Source organism: Camelina sativa, chromosome 16 (genome assembly GCF_030686135.1).
Source record: "Camelina sativa cultivar CO46 ecotype springtype chromosome 16, ASM3068613v1".
Taxonomy (NCBI): Eukaryota; Viridiplantae; Streptophyta; class Magnoliopsida; order Brassicales; family Brassicaceae; genus Camelina; species Camelina sativa.
In genome coordinates this window covers 3,591,094-3,608,399 of record NC_141895.1, presented here as the reverse complement: position 1 = coordinate 3,608,399, position 17,306 = coordinate 3,591,094, and the positions used below count along the sequence as shown (strand labels likewise).

At 35.8% G+C, this 17,306-nt stretch overlaps 2 protein-coding genes and 3 pseudogenes across 3 annotated transcripts; 4 read left to right on the top strand and 1 right to left on the bottom strand.

The window, feature by feature from the left end:
- The first annotated feature begins 703 nt into the window (after nucleotides 1-703).
- Nucleotides 704-5,320, top strand: LOC104749664 (type IV inositol polyphosphate 5-phosphatase 7-like). Its single transcript, XM_010471338.3, has 14 exons — nucleotides 704-872; nucleotides 1,012-1,539; nucleotides 1,624-1,711; nucleotides 1,939-2,007; nucleotides 2,088-2,175; nucleotides 2,266-2,370; nucleotides 2,459-3,191; nucleotides 3,277-3,470; nucleotides 3,583-3,691; nucleotides 3,809-3,957; nucleotides 4,035-4,286; nucleotides 4,809-4,905; nucleotides 4,987-5,014; nucleotides 5,110-5,320. Exons 2-11 carry the CDS (start codon nucleotides 1,510-1,512, stop codon nucleotides 4,255-4,257), a joined length of 1,788 nt encoding a protein of 595 aa, XP_010469640.1. The 5' UTR covers nucleotides 704-872; nucleotides 1,012-1,509; the 3' UTR covers nucleotides 4,258-4,286; nucleotides 4,809-4,905; nucleotides 4,987-5,014; nucleotides 5,110-5,320.
- Nucleotides 5,321-7,024: 1,704 nt separating this feature from the next.
- LOC147925092 (putative F-box protein At3g23960 pseudogene) lies at nucleotides 7,025-8,466 on the top strand (annotated as a pseudogene).
- A 526-nt stretch (nucleotides 8,467-8,992) lies between these two features.
- Nucleotides 8,993-10,233, top strand: LOC147925091 (F-box protein DOR pseudogene; annotated as a pseudogene).
- Nucleotides 10,234-11,905: 1,672 nt separating this feature from the next.
- On the top strand, nucleotides 11,906-13,439 carry LOC104753339 (F-box protein At5g65850 pseudogene; annotated as a pseudogene). Its single transcript, XR_015583757.1, has one exon. The product of XR_015583757.1 is annotated as an F-box protein At5g65850 pseudogene (transcript).
- A 1,999-nt stretch (nucleotides 13,440-15,438) lies between these two features.
- Nucleotides 15,439-16,326, bottom strand: LOC104749662 (uncharacterized). The gene has a single exon (XM_010471336.3). It carries the CDS (start codon nucleotides 16,172-16,174, stop codon nucleotides 15,623-15,625), a length of 552 nt encoding a protein of 183 aa, XP_010469638.1. The 5' UTR covers nucleotides 16,175-16,326; the 3' UTR covers nucleotides 15,439-15,622.
- Between the last annotated feature and the right edge of the window lie 980 nt (nucleotides 16,327-17,306).

Here is a 17,306-nt window from a genome sequence, read left to right as displayed (position 1 = left end):
AACAATGGAATTATAAAATAGGGGAAACACTTGGCATGAACAGATTAATTTTATGTGGATTTTCAATTTACATTTACAAAAGAGATAGACCTAGGCAAGTGTATTCAATCTAATATTTCAAATGATTTGAGTTTTCATGAGAATTTAAATGATTTTGATGATTTTAGCAAAATTGGTATGATTTATTGTAAAATTCTTTCAAATCCCACGTAAAACTATGAGATTTGGATTTCTGTATTTTTAACTAAAAATTTTCTCAAATCCTCCCAAATCTAAAAATCATTAAACTTTAAATCTACAAATAGTTTTGAATAACAATAGATTTTAAGATAGATTTTTAAATCATTTGTTCAATAACAGTGGATTTCAAGATTTTTAAAATTCTATAAATGAATAACATATGATTTGTAAATTTTACACAAATCACTTAAAATGTCAAGATGAATACATCCCCTAAAGTATTTCCATAAAATATTGGATTTTCAGTGCCAATATATATGTACTATTTACAAATATACAAATATTTTTAGCAAAATTATTTGTCTAAAACATGAAAATTAAAAACTTGATAAATATTATAAATGATTAAAAAAAACAAAGAAATCACGATTAAAAACTTGAACAAATTGCATACCATTTATCAGATAATATTATACTATATGAGTTGAAATATTATTTAACAAAAACATGAGGTTTGCCCAATAGAGTTAAAATGTACGAATTTTTTTCTTCAAACGTTCTTATGAAATGATAGATATGACCATTAACAAACAACAAAAGATAAAAACTAAAAACTGAATAAGCCTCCCCTTAATTGTCTTCAACTATAAAAAAAAACAGCCCATAAAAAATTGATTAGTCTAAGTCTTAAGGTAAGCTCTCTCTCTCTCTCTCTCTCTCTCTCTCTGTTTCTCTCTCTGCGCTTTATTCTGTTCAAATCCGCTGCTTTTACTTTGCCGTTTCACTGAGAACGAGGCTCACTCACTCTCTCTCTCTCTTTCTCTTTCATAGAAGAAGAAGAAGGAAGGACCAACCAAGCCAGAAAGCTTAAACCAGCACTTTCACTCTCTCTCTCTCTCTTCAAATCACACTTTTTTTTTTTATGTTGCTTTCTCTATCCAAAGATCTTCCTCATTGTCTTCCTTCAAGAATTGTTGTCTCTTCAACACCTTTTTATTACTTCTTCTTATTCTCATTTTTGTCTCTGTTCGGAGAAAAAGAGAGTCTCTCATCACAACAAAAACTAAACCCATTTTCTTTAATTCCGACAAAACCCTTTAATTCTAAATTTCTCCTACTTAGCTTCTGTGTCTTGATTCATAGGAGGAGAAAGAAGCCAATTCTTGTCAAATCTCGTATTTATAAACAGTGATTCAACTTTGTACGAGAGTTTTGATTTGATCTCTCATCTCTGTTGCCTCTCTTTTTTTCTTGGGGTTCTTTGGATGGATTGAGTCTCTCTACACAACTTAAGAACAAACAAACCTGTAAATCAAGTAAAGAGCAACAATGAGAGACGACAAATCCAAGAAAAGCAAGGTTTGTTTATTTTTTCTTTCTTTAATTCTTTTTTTCAAGAATGAACTATTTCATTTACTCTCCTTTTATTTCACTTGAATGAAGTTGTCTTGGTCCAAGAAGATGGTGAGCAAATGGTTCAACATCAAAAGCAAAACTGAAAAGTTTCAAGCAGACGTTTCTGTTCCTCAAGGTAAAGTATTAAAAGTCCTCTTCTTTCTTTTTTTTTTGTTTATCAAAACTTGTTCTTGTTCTGTTCTGCACTGCATTAATTTGCAATCTTTTTTTTTTTGTCTTTTCTGAGAAAACAAAACATCTACAAGTCTCTCAACTCACTTTTCTTTTTGGTCCATTGACAGTTTCTGTTTCTTCTGATTTCAAATTCTGATTTTTTTTTTGGTGGGTCAAATTAATTAAAAGGTGTTGAAGTTGAGCACAAAACCAGCTTTTCAGAAACAAAGCCCTGTACAATCAAGAAGACTAAAACTGGTAAATATCCTTCATTTCAATTACACAGAACCAGCTTTCTTCTTTTTTTTTTTCTGATGATTGATGTCTGAGTTTTACAGAGAAGCTCAATAAGAACTGGGAGCAGCAAGCTAGACAAAGGAAAATGAATTATGAAAATCCCAGGATCATTGATGTCCAAAACCACAGGTATGAACACAATCATCATACACACATATGTGAGTTATATTATGATCCATTGAAGTTGAATCTTTATGTTGATGATATACTTGAGAACAGCATCTTCGTAGCTACATGGAACGTTGCTGGACGCTCTCCTCCCGAAGATCTAAACCTCGACGAATGGCTTCATTCTTCAGCTCCTGCAGATATATACGTACTCGGGTGAGTGTGTTTCCGTTACATCTTCTTTCCAAGAATCTCTGTCTTTGTTCAAGAAACGTTCTTACTAATCTTGTGTGTGTTCTTTTAGGTTCCAAGAGATTGTTCCTCTTAATGCTGGTAACGTTCTTGGAGCTGAAGACAATGGTCCTGCTAAGAAATGGCATTCCCTCATCAGGAAAACACTCAATAACCTCCCAGGGACAAGCAGTGTCTGTCATACTCCGTCCCCTATACCTGTCCCCATTGCAGAGATCGATGCTGACTTCTCCGGATCGTCGAGGCAAAAGAACGAGACTATCTTCAACAGACGGTCTTTCCAAACACCGAGCGTATGGAGAATGGATGAGAATGATCCTTCCATCTCACAACCACGGCTTGACCGTCGTTTCAGCGTCTGTGATCGCGTATTCTTCACTCATAGACCAAGTGATTTCGATCCGAGCTTTAGGTGTATTCACAGGGCTAGTGATTACTCAAGAAGGCCTAGTGATTACTCTAGACCAAGCGATTATTACTCTAGGCCAAGTGATTATTCTCGGCCTAGTGATGTCTCTCGGTGGGGGTCCTCGGATGATGATAATAATGGTCCAGGGGATTCTCCAAGCACAATCTTAAACTCACCGGGGTCATGCCCTGGTCCTGCATCAAATGAAAACGGTTATAGAATCCCTTGGAACTCATCACAGTATTGTTTGGTCGCAAGTAAACAGATGGTTGGTATCTTTTTAACAATTTGGGTGAAAAGTGAGCTACGAGAACATGTCAAGAACATGAAAGTTTCTTGTGTTGGTAGAGGACTAATGGGTTATCTCGGAAATAAGGTAAAATGAATTCTTATGCTTTTGTTACGGAGTCAGTTAAAGTTAGATAGTGAATGGTTGTAATGTACTTTTGTGGTTCTTGTAGGGATCAATCTCAATTAGTATGTTGCTTCATCAAACAAGCTTCTGCTTTGTCTGCACCCATTTGACCTCGGGACAAAAAGAAGGCGATGAGCTAAGGAGAAACTCAGATGTCATGGAGATACTCAAGAAAACAAGGTTTCCTCGTGTGCAGAGTTCTGTGGACGAGAAGTCCCCTGAGAATATCCTTCAGCATGAGTAAGACTGAAACAGAACATCAAAAATCAAATGATATGTTTTAAAGATTCATGATCCAATTCATCACTCAAATCTTGTTACATTTTCTTGTCTTTGTTTTTATTTGATTTAGTCGTGTAATATGGCTCGGGGATCTGAACTACCGTATAGCACTCTCTTACCGATCGGCAAAAGCGCTTGTCGAGATGCAAAACTGGAGAGCATTACTAGAGAACGATCAGGTACATGTTGTATATATAATGCATATATATAAAGTGTTAGAGACTATAGAGTTTCGTATTTCTCATTTTATAGAATGTTCTGTTCTTAAAAACTTAAAAAAACATTCTTTGCTTCAGTTACGGATAGAGCAGAAACGAGGCCATGTGTTTAAAGGATGGAACGAAGGGAAGATATACTTCCCACCAACTTACAAATACTCGACTAACTCGGATAGGTATGCAGGAGATGATTTGCATCCAAAGGAGAAACGTCGTACTCCTGCTTGGTAAGTTTATTGCATTCAGAAAAAAAAACACTAAACAAGAACCATGTAATGATCTGACGATGGTTTTTTTGCTTAAGGTGTGATCGGATATTGTGGCATGGAGAAGGACTTCATCAGTTATCTTATGTAAGAGGGGAGTCACGGTTTTCAGATCATAGACCGGTCTATGGCATATTCAGCGCAGAGGTTGAGTCAAATCACAAGAGATTAAAGCGAACCGCGAGTCACTCCACTGCACGGGTCCAAGCTGAAGAACTCTTACCTTACGCCCGTGGATACACCGAGCTAACTTTTTTCTAAAAGACAATCAAAAAAAGGAGTTCTTAAAGGTAACATCTCTATTCATAAAAATTTATACATTGACCAGAAAATTAGGAGATAACTGATGGAATGTAGTGTCAGTGACATGAAGCAATGAAAGCCAATGTAGTAAGTAGTCTATTAGTAGTAGACTAGTAGTAGTAGTAGTTGTGTTCCTCAAACACAAAATAGAGACTTAAGTCCATTAAGACTGGTCTGCATTTATTATATATCAGCCAAGAAAAGTATAACCAACACGTTTCTCTCATATCATTTAAGGCACAACAGGTTGATTTGGATAAAAATGGACCCGGTAAAGCGATCTGTTTTTCGATTCGAAAATGTGATAAGATATTGTCTCTGCATCATCATTCATCAGCAATAATGATATTTCTTGAAACCAAGATTTTTTTGTGTGATTCTTGAATCTTGAGAGGAGAAAAAAAAAACTTTATTTTCTGAAAATCTCATAAGGAGTTATTATTATACATAATTGTTCATCATGTTATTATCACTTATGGTATATAATTTTTTGATTCGGCTTTTGTCAGGTAAATTAAAGTTTATTTTCGAGTGTTTTGAAGCCTTGAGGAGTGATGATGGAGACATTTCATTTGCTCCTTTTAACACAAAGGAAACACATAACAGGTTGGTCCAAACTTCTCTTCCTATGTCTTGTTTCCGGTTCGGTTTTCAACTGATTTTAACGGGTGAATTTCCGGTTTACAGGTGTATAAAGGATTGTAATTTTGTCTAGGTAAATAATCAATTTAATCTCACTTTACTTTAAATCTTTAATTTTGATTCTGTTACAACAGTTTTAAGATAAAACTTTTTTTTTTGTTGGTGCAGGATTATGAAACTGACAGATGGAAGGCTTTTTTAATTCATCAGTCTTTTTAGTTAAGTTTTTAGAGATAGTTTTCTTCACAATATTAATTTGAAATGTGCATGTTCCCAAAACAATGATAGTGTAATGCTTGTTATATAAGGTTTAGCCGTTTAAATGTAACATTAAAAAAAATATTATACAACAAAAGCAATGATAGTGTGTAATTCATTATGATTGTTTCGTTACAAAGAAAAAGCCAAAAGAATAAAAAAGATAACGTCTTGTGATGATCGTTGTACTGAAAAAAGTTGAGAGTTTCTTGATAACCTCGAAGCTCACTCCTTCTCTGATTCTATATTGGAGTACACAAATCCAATGATTAATTTTTACTACTATGTAGTAATATTATAATACATGAAACATGCATTGAGTCATGGAATGGAATACTCACACAAAAGTTTAATAGCATTCATGCGTACCAAAAGTTTAATAATTTTCAATCATAGATTTGTGTTTATTTTAGTGTAATTTAATTAGAGGAAATTTGTATTATGCTATACAGTTTCAGAAATAGTTTTAAAAATGCAATGTACGATAATAGAGAATAGTGTATAGAATGCAATGATTGAAAAAGAGTATGCAAGTGCAGAGAGTGTGTAATGTGTAATCTCATGCTTGTCTCTTTTTCCTATTTGCCTTGTGCTTTCTCTTGTTTCAGCTTTGGTGATTACAACAACACTTGTATATTCCTTTTTTATATATTTATACTAATACTGTATATATATATATATATATATATATATTTATATAATATATAACACAAATCAAAAACATTCTTGTAGAATGTGAAAGTCAGAAAATGATCATCAGCTCTATTTGTTTCCATGGAAATTCCTATTTTACAAATTAAACATTAACAAATAACAAAAAAAAAGGAATGGAAAATGTGGTCCAGAGCAAGAAGTGTATATCCAAAATGATTTTCTTGAATACCTTTAACAGTGTAACATTCAGATATTTGATCTGATAAGATAAATGTTTTTGTGCATTCCAGTGAATGGAGAATACATTTTGGTTGGTTAACAGAAACATATATATATATATATATATATATATCTCATATATTTATAAAGTGATTTCACATACTGTCTCATAATAAAGTTCCCACGAATCTTTAAACTGTTTCATACTAGTCCATTAATTAAAGAACTATTAGTTTTTTAAAAAAATTGTATAGCTATAGCATTATAGTTTTTTTTTTTTTTTTTTGACTGCAGCATTGTATAGCTATAGCATTATAGCTTATATGTACGAAATGGGTCATTGAATATGGAGTCTTTATTCAAAGAAAACCTAATCTAGGGGATGAAATTTATTTTTATTTTTTACCAGAAATCAAAAACAAATTGTAAAAGTAAAGTCAGAACAGAGCTGCATAGGAAAAAAAAAGGTATGAATATGATCTATAGACTTTCTGGTGAATGGGTAAGGAAAGCAGCTTCACACAAAAAATTGCTTACTTCACTTCTCATTTGTTTCAATTCAAGCATAGATAACGAAACCTCCATTAATGAACCACCATACTCAGTTATCCATCCTCTTCTTTAGTCTTTCATACACTCTGGTGCAATGGTTGTTCTAAGTTTAACCTTTGTGTTCTCGAACTCACAGCTGATCAACTGCCTGTTAGTGTGTAATTGGGTAATGTCAAATTGGACTTTTGATTGTAGCCAGTGGAAAGAATAAACCCAAATATCAATAACAACAACAATCTCACAGTGTATACATTATACTTAACATATGAATTGGTAATATAGTATGTGAATTAATCTGCTCATTCCAATCGAATCATGTATGTTTCCAGATTTCATATTACAAGTCGGTCACAACCAAAACAAAAATCAGCTTTACATGAACTTCCGGTATTGGGCCTTAATGTTTGGGCTACAAGGTCTTTCTCTAAACCAAGATTGCATTATCTACTATTTTTGAGTCTTGACGAAATAAGGTGACAAACTTCTCTAATACGACGTTAACTTTTTTTGTTCCAACTCAGGCGAGTCTAGGGTTTACCGCAGCAGAGTCTCCACCATGAAATCACGTAGTCACTAGTCAGAACGTCTCGGAGGATCGTCTAACCATATCTCGACCCATTACGCGATCGTTAACCTTACGTAATGGAAGAGGAAACTCATTGCCGATCTCAATCGATCTCGTTATCGACATATTCTTGAGGTTACCTGTAAAATCTATAGCAACATGTCGTTGCGTATCAAAGATCTGGGCCGCCGTGCTTAGCCGTCAAGATTTCACGGAGTTGTTCTTGACAAGATCTTCCAATCGCCCGCAAATCTTGTATGCGTGTGAAGACAACAAAAGATTCGTCTTCTTCTCCTCACATGAGCCTCACAATACTGTTGAGATGTCGTCTGTAGCTCCCAATCATCTTACGCATTTCCCTAGTTCTAGTGAAATCTTTGGTCCTAGCAATGGCTTCGTCTTTCTTAATGGTTTGCGGACATTAAAGGGGAAGAAAAATAAAGGACTGTTGGTGTCGGTGCTATTTAACCCTAGCACGGCACAATATATAACTTTACCTAAAATGAAGAGGAATAGTATGATTGGGCTGCAAGGCTATGAATGTGATGGCATACAATTCAAGCTGATGAATTATTTGGGGTATGATCCGATTCAAAAACAACTCAATGTATTGTCCATGACCTTGCCATATGGAATACATGATGAGAACTTTTTGGAGTATCAAGTTCTAACGCTAGGAGCTAGGAAACCTTTCTTTGAGAATCATCAAGTGTTGCGTACCCCATTTTTCTGGTTGTAAAGGGATATGCATTGATGGTAATTTGTACTATGTAGCTAGGATCAACAGGTCTTTCGAGGTTTATATTATAGCTTGTTTTGATTTTAGGTATGAGAAGTTCAGTTTTATGAAATTCATGGAAACTTTCAATAGAGACCTGCCTTTTACAACAACTCTGATCAACTATAATGGTAAACTAGGTTCGCTTATCTCGGATGAGTCCAACAGTCACTATGTTAGTAGAAATAGTACATGTTTTGAGTTGTGGGTTCTAGATGACGCTGGAAAACGTGAATGGACGAAGCATGTTTACGTGTTACCTCCTCTGTGGAAGAATCTAGTTGGGGAGGACAAGTTACACTTTGTTGGAATGATTGGCACGAATGAAATTGTGTTGTCACCGAATCACCAATATGTGCCTTCCTATGTTTTCTACTACAACATCGAGAGAAACACGATCACAAGAGTTAAAATCCAAGGAATGCAAGCGTTTGAAGGTAACAGATTTCGCACATTTCTTAACCATGTGGAGAACGTAAAGCTTATTCAAGCATCTTAGGACTTTAAAACTGACATTTTAATTATTTGTAACATGCTAGTTTAGTTATATATAAAAAAGCCATCTCGTCTGGCTGATTCCAAAACAGAGAAGTCTCATCAAAATGTGATGTCCCGATGCTAAATCCAATAACTGGTCATTAGTGTTTCTATAAACCTCGCCACAAAAGGATGTTTTTTTTTTTCTGGTATGAGCCACAAAAGGATGTTTGACAAGTGGAGAAAGCATCAATCCATTTTACAAAATTACTTTAATTTCAGAATTCAGAAATATGGAAGCATCTATATAATAACTTAGAATAATTTTGTTGAATTACATTAAATAACTCGTAATACAATATTACGAAATGTATTTTTAATTATATCCTGAGCGATTTTATTTTATTTTATTTCCAGTGGAGATAAACTTTAGGAATATTACTTTTTATCTCGTAACACAATTCGTAACTCAGCGTTCTTACCAAAAAAAAAAATCATAACTCAGCGAAATCTAGTTTAGGGTTAGGGTTTAACGCAGTCTCCCCGCAATGAAATCACAGCAGCAACACGTCTCGGAGGATGATCCACAAACCATCCTTGCACTCAACTCACGAGCTTCAAAGTCAGTCAATGGTGGAGAAAACTCAGATGCGATCCCAGTTGATCTCATCTTCGAAATACTCTTGAAATTGCCGACGAAATATATAGCGAGATGTCGTTGTGTATCGAAGCTATGGTCTTCCATACTTCTCCGTACATATTTCATGGAGTTGTTCTTGACCAGATCTACAACTCCCCCGCAACTCTTGTTCTCCTGCCCAAATAACGGCGAGTAGTTCTTGTTCACGGCACCGCAGGTCCAAAATCCAGATCAGAACTCTTCTCTTGTATCCCGGAGTTATCACACGAAGCCCCCCTTTGATTGTTCCCCTCGAATTTGTGGTTATGTCGGCGGTTTGGTCTGTCTTACATATCTGCGGAACTTAGAGGGAGGGAAGGCCGAAATGGTACCAATGATATGCAAACCTAGCACTGGAGGACAAGCCGCCTTACCTTTACCCGCATTGAAGACGACGGGGTTTCACGTGATAAGCTTTTTTGTTTATGATCCCATTGGTAAACTATTCAAGGTATTCTCCATGATCTGGCCACGTCATGGAAACTTAGGGAACTTTAAGGAGTGTCAAATTCTGACATTAGGGACTCATCAAACACTTTCATGGAGAAAGATTGATTGTTGTATACCCTATCATCCTATATATCGTGGGATATGCATTGATGGCTGTTTGTATTATCACGCTATGGTCGATTATGATCACCCTTTACGGATTTCTACGATAGTTTGCTTTGATGTTAGGTCTGAAACGTTTAGAACTGTCAAGAAACATATGGCGATGTGTAGTGTATCAACTCTGGTTAACTATGAGGGTAGATTAGGTGCACTTCAGTCAGATGAGGGTAATGAAAGAGTTACCAGCCAAACTAGAAGTCTTGAGTTGTGGGTTCTGGTAGACGCTGAGAAAAATGAATGGTCGAAGAACGTATATGCGTTGCCCCCGTTGTGGAAGAATATAGTTCCAAAGGGTGAGTTATGTTTAGTTGGATTGACTAGTACAAATGATATTGTGTTGCCCAACGCTATCCATCTACCATTTTCTGGATTATCTACTACAATCTCGAGAGGCACACAATCATAAAGGTTGAAATCCAAGGGATGGATGTGTATAACCATCATAGAGTTCAAACCTATCTAGACCATGTGGAGGACGTGAAGCTTTTGCAAATGTAACGCGGATCATGGGCTCCTAGTATTCATCTTTTTTGGATACTATATTTATTTCCTTTTTGCACTAATGGTTCATATATACAATTGAGGAATGGTTGTTCTTAAGTAAGTTTTAGCCTTAGAATATTTAATTAATACTAATCCAAAACAGAGATTTCTTAAATTTAATATTCTGATGGTAGATCAAGGTGGAAGAGTTAAGAACAAGAATATTGCTTTTTCAGTTAAAGGTTGCTGCTTGACCTTGGCAAAAGGATGGTTGTGAAACCCTTGTTGCAGAGCTAGTTTTGTACTGTTTCGATTGAATCAAGTAGAACCTGCGTTTTATGATCCCAGAGAACAGAGTCTTAACAAATAGAATGATTTTGGCTGGTTTTGTGTAGTGTATCTTTCTACTGGTTTTGTGTAGTGTATCTCCTTTTGGCTGGCTTATTTGGATAAATAGTTTGTATTTTTCTCTCAGATTCTATGGATATGTTTTATATGCTTATAGAATTGTTCAATACACTCGGGAGCAATTTGAGTTGTCCTAATTAAAGCCTAAAGTTTAGCTTTTTAAACATGAATTCGGTGATCGTCTAACTTGATTTCTGACTGTACCCTCTGAATTTAAGTGGCTTTTTTACAAATTGTATAAACTCTTGTGTACATACAAACAGTATACTGGAAAGACCAAGTAATCATACACATCAGCTCACAAAATAACGAGGAAAGAAAAAAGAAAAAAGTGTTTACATCACATATTACACATGAATCATGCACAAAGATTAGTGTCTAGAAATGTGAATTAATGTTTTTATTGATCAAATTACCTCCTTAAACCAAAATCTTGATCCTTTTATAATTCACTAGATTAGGCCCGTGTATTAACGCATATATAAGGAAAATATATGAAATTTTAAGTTATATTCCTAATATTAATTTTATTTCTTTTGATTTTTTAAAAACCGGATTTAGAGTTCACACACTCCATCTTGCAGTACAATTTTTCTATATATTACATCACAGTAAAATTAGATTTTAATTCTATGCATTCAATCCCAACGAGTAACTTTCATAATTTACATATAAAAAAAACATGTGCATTTTATCAAATTTATATCTTACTTAATACTAAAAACAACTAAAAATTAATAAAACATGTCCTTTTCAAGGAAAGTTTCGCCTGGTAAAGAGTTTAGGGTTGGGTTTTTTTTATGTTTTCCTTTTCATGGTTTATTTGAATTATTCAACTTATAACTTGTTGATTATTACAGGATATCAAAAGACAATGAATTTGTTTGTTACATTAATTGATTTTTCTTGAAACGAACTAAAACCGATCCGAACCAAACTGAACATAAACTGACACAAACACAAACCAAACGAAACTAACTTTGGTTGAGTCTGGTTTGAGTTTTATGAAAACCAAATGAATCGAACCGAAACCAAACCGGAAGTTTAACCAAAATGCCCACCCCTAAGGCGAGACACTAAATATGATGACAATGTGAATGAATGATGATGATCCATGCATGTTTCCAGATTTGGTATTTTTTTTTTATAAATCCTAATCCAATAAACGGGCCTGAACGTTTGGGCTAGATGGGCTTTCTCTTAATTAAAAGTTTTTTTGACGAACAGAGAGAAACCCTAACCTCTTTATTATACTGGGTGTTTAGTGCAAAGTGAGACTACTTTATTAGTTGTTGTTTTTGTAGATAGAAGAATCTGAGGCGGGTCTAGGGTTCTTCTTACTGCAGACTGCAGTGTCTCTCTCCACCATGGAATCACGGCGTCAGAAAATTTCTCGGCGCGAGACGCGATCGATAACCTTAGTAAATGGAAGAGGAAACTCGTTGCCGATCTCAATCGATCTCGTGATGGAGATATTCTCGAGGTTGCCGGCGAAGTCTATAGCCAGATGTCGGTGCGTGTCGAAGCTCTGGAACGCCGTACTACGCCGCCCAGATTTCACGGAGCTGTACTTGACCAGATCTTCTCCCCGCCCGCAGCTCTTGTTCATCTTCCGAGACAAAGAGGATGCGTTCGTCTTCTTCTCCACACAGCATCCTCAAAACCCTGTTGATAACTCGTCCTTTGCTGTAGCCGCCAGTCGTTTTAACCCTTCCCTCAGATTATATGATTTCGTTGGTGCTAGTAACGGCTTTGTCCTTCTCAGAGGTGTCAAGACAACTGCTAATCATAAAGTGCTACTGTTGTCGTTGCTATTTAACCCCAGCACCGGACAATCCTTACTTTTACCGGAAGCGAAGCCGGAAGTGAAGCCCAAGTGCAATATGCTTGGGCGGAAAATGGTTAAGTTTATGGGGTATGATCCAGTTAAGAAACAGTTCAAGGTATTGTTCATTACCATGTCAGGTGCAAATGAAGATTATGAGAGATATGACGCGTTTCAAGTTCTGACACTAGGAGGAACTGGGAAACCATCATGGAGAATTGTCGAATGTTGCTTACCCCATGTTCCCAGACCTGGAGGGATATGCATCGATGGTGTCTTTTACTATATAGGTACTGTCGACAGGTCTTCCGTCCAATGTTTTGTAGTTTGTTTTGATTTTACTTCTGAGAAGTTGAGCTTTCTTAACCTCATTGGACCGATGCAAGATGCAACTACTCTGATAAATTACAATGGCAAACTAGGTTCCCTTATGTCTAAGTATTTTTATGGGAGAGATACAAGTTTTGACTTGTGGGTTCTCCAAGACTTGGAAAAAAAGGAATGGTCCAAGCATGTTTTTGTGTTACATCCTCCTGTTTGGCAACATGTAGTTAAGGAGACCGAATTACGCTGTTTTGGAGTGGTTGGTACAACTGAATTTGTGTTTGTGCCGACATTTCTGTGGAATCCTTTCTATGTTTTCTACTACAATGTCGAGAAGAAGACTGTCGTAAGAGTTGGAGTTAGAGGAATGGGAGAGTTTAATGGTTATGGTGTTGACAACTTTTCAAATCATGTAGAGAATGTGGAGCTTATTCGAGCATTTTAGGGATTTATAACTTGAAAAGATTGTGTAACATAGCTTGTTTCATCATAAAGACCATGGGAATCTTACTTGAGTCGTTCGTTATATCTCCACATCTCTTGGTTAGTTATCATTTTGTTTCCTTGTTGGATATGTATCTTCTGTTTCCGGTGACTCTGTGATGTTGTGAAACTTATGTGGATACTTAATGAATCTTATTATCTTATTTAACGCTTTACATAATTGTTTCATGCACTCGATCTAGAGCAAAAGATTGTTCTAACTTCTAATAAGCTAATAATCTTTGCTTTTTTAAACTCATCTCTACCTATCGATCACAGTCTAACTAGTATCATACCTTTTGTAACCACATCTTTTACATTCAGAGTATTTTCATTATACAAAACAAAAAAGCATGCACAAATCTTTTTTTCGATCCCAATAGATCTCATTAACGAGATATTCTCGAGGTTGCCCTCGAAGTCTATAGATATATGTCTTTGCGTATCAAGATCTGGGCCACCATACTTAGACTTCCAGATTTCACGGAGTTGTTCTTGACCAAAACATCAGCTCATCCGCAGCTGTTGTTTGCTTGCGACACAAACCAAGGGTTGGTCTTAATTCTTCTCCTCACACCAGTCTCCTCATCAAAGTCATGATGAGATCTCTTGTGCAACCAATCAGCTTGCACATTTCCCCCAACGCCTGTGGACTCATTGGTCCTAGCAACGGCGTCGTCTGTCTTACTGAAAAACGGATCTTAAAGGGAAGGAAAAATCCAGCTTTGGTGTCGGTTATATGTAACCCTAGCACCGGAGAATCTTTAACTTTACCTAGAATGAAGACGAGGTAGAGGAGTTGTCTGAGAAGCTATTTTGGGTATGATCCCGTTAAGAAACAATTCAAGGTATTGTCAAAGAGTAATAAGATTGACACCATCGCAGAAAACAGTAACACTCATCCAATAAGCCAAAGAGTAATATAATGAGAAGCTATTTTGGGTATGAGTCATACACTAACTCCAACATATAAATAGAATGTGAACCACTTCTATATATGTTTATTAATGTTTTTGTTGATCCAATTACTTCATAGTATCAGTAGGCAAGAAACTAAACATAACAGTGTCTCTTACACTTCCCTTGATATATAGAAACTTCCTCATCACACCTTCTCTAGTAAACCCAACTTTCTCAAGAACCTTTTGAGATCCAACATTTTCCACATCGACAAGTGCCTCAACCCTCTCAATCTCTGGAAATTCTTTAAATATCTCCGCCGTCACTAGCCTCACTGCCTCCGTCGCAAACCCTTTTCCCCAATACTTTCTCGCTAGGACATAACCTATCTCTTTTCTGATGTTATCCACCGCCATGATCAAGATGTAGCCGATAGGACGGTCGTCTTCTATGCAGATGGCTCGGAGCCAAGGGTGTGTCAAGACACGATCGGTTATGTATTTGATGGCTTCGTCTCTGCTCGTGCACGGCTCCCAAGTGCAGAAGCGTGCCACTTCAGGGTCTGTTGCCCAAACCATGTAGTCGTCGACGTCGGAGAGAGTCATCGACCGGAGTGATACTCTTCCCGGAGGCAAAAAGCTCATGCTTGTTTGCGTTTCTTGTAAGTCCATCTCTATATAGGATAGTGATAATTGTTTGAGATATCACATTACTACGTCTAAGCGGTGTCTTTTATAGACAGATCGCGATCTTAGAAAACAATTAGGATCCTCCCTATAGCTTTTTGACTTTAAAAATAACACTAAAAGTAAAATAGTACCATTTGCTATATAGATTAATGTTTAAATGTTTTGTATTGTAGTTATTCGATTAAATAGTGTTTGAAGATGACGTGTCATCCTGTGAGTGGAAAGTTGTCGACATTTGACATTTGACTTTCAACAGTTACTTGGTTGCCAAACAAAGTATTGGTCGGATCGGAACATACCGTGTTGCTTCCAGCTAGATGCCAATATTGCCAACAAATCGTGTCTGGTCACATTTTCCAAGGAGGACTGAACTGTTTCTCAAGTATTTTAGTTACTGTTAATAATTGTAGTACAATTATACAAATGGTCGTTGGTACACTGTCCAAGTCAACGCAATAATCAAATTACGTACTTCAGTTAAACTTAATTTAGTTGGTTAATCAAGTATGTCATGTTTCATTTTGTTTATTTGTACTTTTAAATATATGACCATAAATTAACTGGTAAAATAAAAAGGCTTGTACTCTCAAATTATAAACAATCATGGTATAAAAATAGTAAATAAGGTTACTACGTACAACATGAGAAGAAGGGGAAACAGAGCATCACATCAACAAGTTATAACAGGTGATGTATACAAACTAAAGCAAAATACAATATATCATCTATGCAAATCTGATGTGATTGATATTTGTTGGTGCAATTCAGGTCATGATCAGTGCAAAGAATCAGAAGGCAATAAACTAAACATGACCATATCTCTAACGTTTCCTTTTAGATACATAAATTTCCTCATCACCCCTTCTCTCACAAACCCAACTTTTTCAAGAACCTTTTGAGATCCGACATTATCAACGTCGACAAGTGCTTCAAGCCTCTCCATCTCCGGCTTGTCCTTGAATATCTCCGCCGCCACAAGCCTCACAGCCTCCGTCGCGATCCCTTTCCCCCAATACTTGCTCCCGATGAGATAACCTATCTCTCCTCTGATCTCATCGACTGGTGTGACGGAGATCGAGCCGATCGGACGGTCGTTTTCTAAGCAGATAGCTCTGAGCCAAGGGTGTGGCAACACGACGTTGTTTAAGTATGAGATCGTGGCTTCTTTGCTCGTGTGAGGCTTCCACGTGCAATAGCGTGTGACCTTTGAGTCAGTGGCCCAAACCATGAAGTCGTCTATGTCGGAGAGAGTCATTGGTCGGACATGGATTTTCTCCGGCGGTGAGGAAGTCACGGCGGATTTAGATGAGTCGATCTCCATTGACATTGTTTCTTTCCTTTTTAGTCTATGAAGATTCTTTAAGAATTCGTTAGAAGTAGTTAGCTATCTCTCTCTCTCTCTCTCTCTCTCAATATGATAATTAATAATTGTCCTATGTATCGCGGTATATATAATCTGATTTTAATTTTTTCCTTTTTTCTTTTAACAAGAATTAAAGGAAAACAGAACGTTCCTTGTTGCTTCGAACGGTCAAATACGCAACAATAAGGTCTTGTTGAATGGAAGGTGTGGTTGAAAAAGGCGGTTTTACGACGGTATTAGATGAACAGCATATATTATCTACCATTCACCATTCTTTTTTTCTTTTCTTGAAAAAGGTTTCCATTTATCGGTTTTGATTTGAAGTGAAGTGCGTCGTGTTCTTTGGCGAAAGCTTCTTTTGGTCGTTTATAAATTTCCGTAAACATAATAGACATTTAAGAAAATGCATAAAATACAACTACAATAATACAAGTCCTTATATTATATATATATATATATTTGTTTTTTTCATCTCTTTAATTCTTAAGCATTCGAATAATTTCAACTTATGGGGCACACAATCAGTCTCATTCACATTACCTATTTTAGACAAAAATAATTTATTTTTGGTGTTTTTTTAGAATACTATGTGAATCCCTATATAAGTAAAAGAGTAGTACACAAGTGTTTTCGGGTCGGGTCAATTTCACAATAATAACCCGAAATTAAGAGAGTCGGATTCGAGTTATAAATACCCGGTGTTCTGAATGGGTTATCGGATTTTCTCAAAAAAAATCATAAATGAATTTTTCCAAAAAAATTAATCATAAATGAGAATGTCAATAAATTCTCCCAAAAATAAACAATAATAGTTACGATAATATATATATTGTTCCTACAATTTAGGAAACTAACAAATATACATAATTAATGTTTATTTAAAATTTATTATAATTATTAATATCAACAAACTTAACCCAAAAAAACAAACTGAATATAGCATATAAAATAAATAGGAAAACTATATAGTCCAATATAAAATACTACAAGAAACATTCCTAAAAGAATCCAACTGAATAACAAAATAATTGATTGCACAAATCAGTAAGATCTCAATCTTTAGTAAATACTCTCTTTATCCTATCAAACCAAAACT

What these genes read in the sequence shown, in the direction of transcription:
- LOC104749664 (XM_010471338.3), top strand. Translation starts at nt 1,510, where the DNA reads ATGAGAGACGACAAATCCAAGAAAAGCAAG. An exon ending in AGACGTTTCTGTTCCTCAAG is followed by an intron (nt 1,712 to 1,938) that starts GTAAAGTATTAA and finishes ATTAATTAAAAG; the next exon opens with GTGTTGAAGTTGAGCACAAA. An exon ending in AATCAAGAAGACTAAAACTG is followed by an intron (nt 2,008 to 2,087) that starts GTAAATATCCTT and finishes TGAGTTTTACAG; the next exon opens with AGAAGCTCAATAAGAACTGG.
- LOC104749662 (XM_010471336.3), bottom strand. Translation starts at nt 16,174, where the DNA reads ATGTCAATGGAGATCGACTCATCTAAATCCGCCGTGACTTCCTCACCG.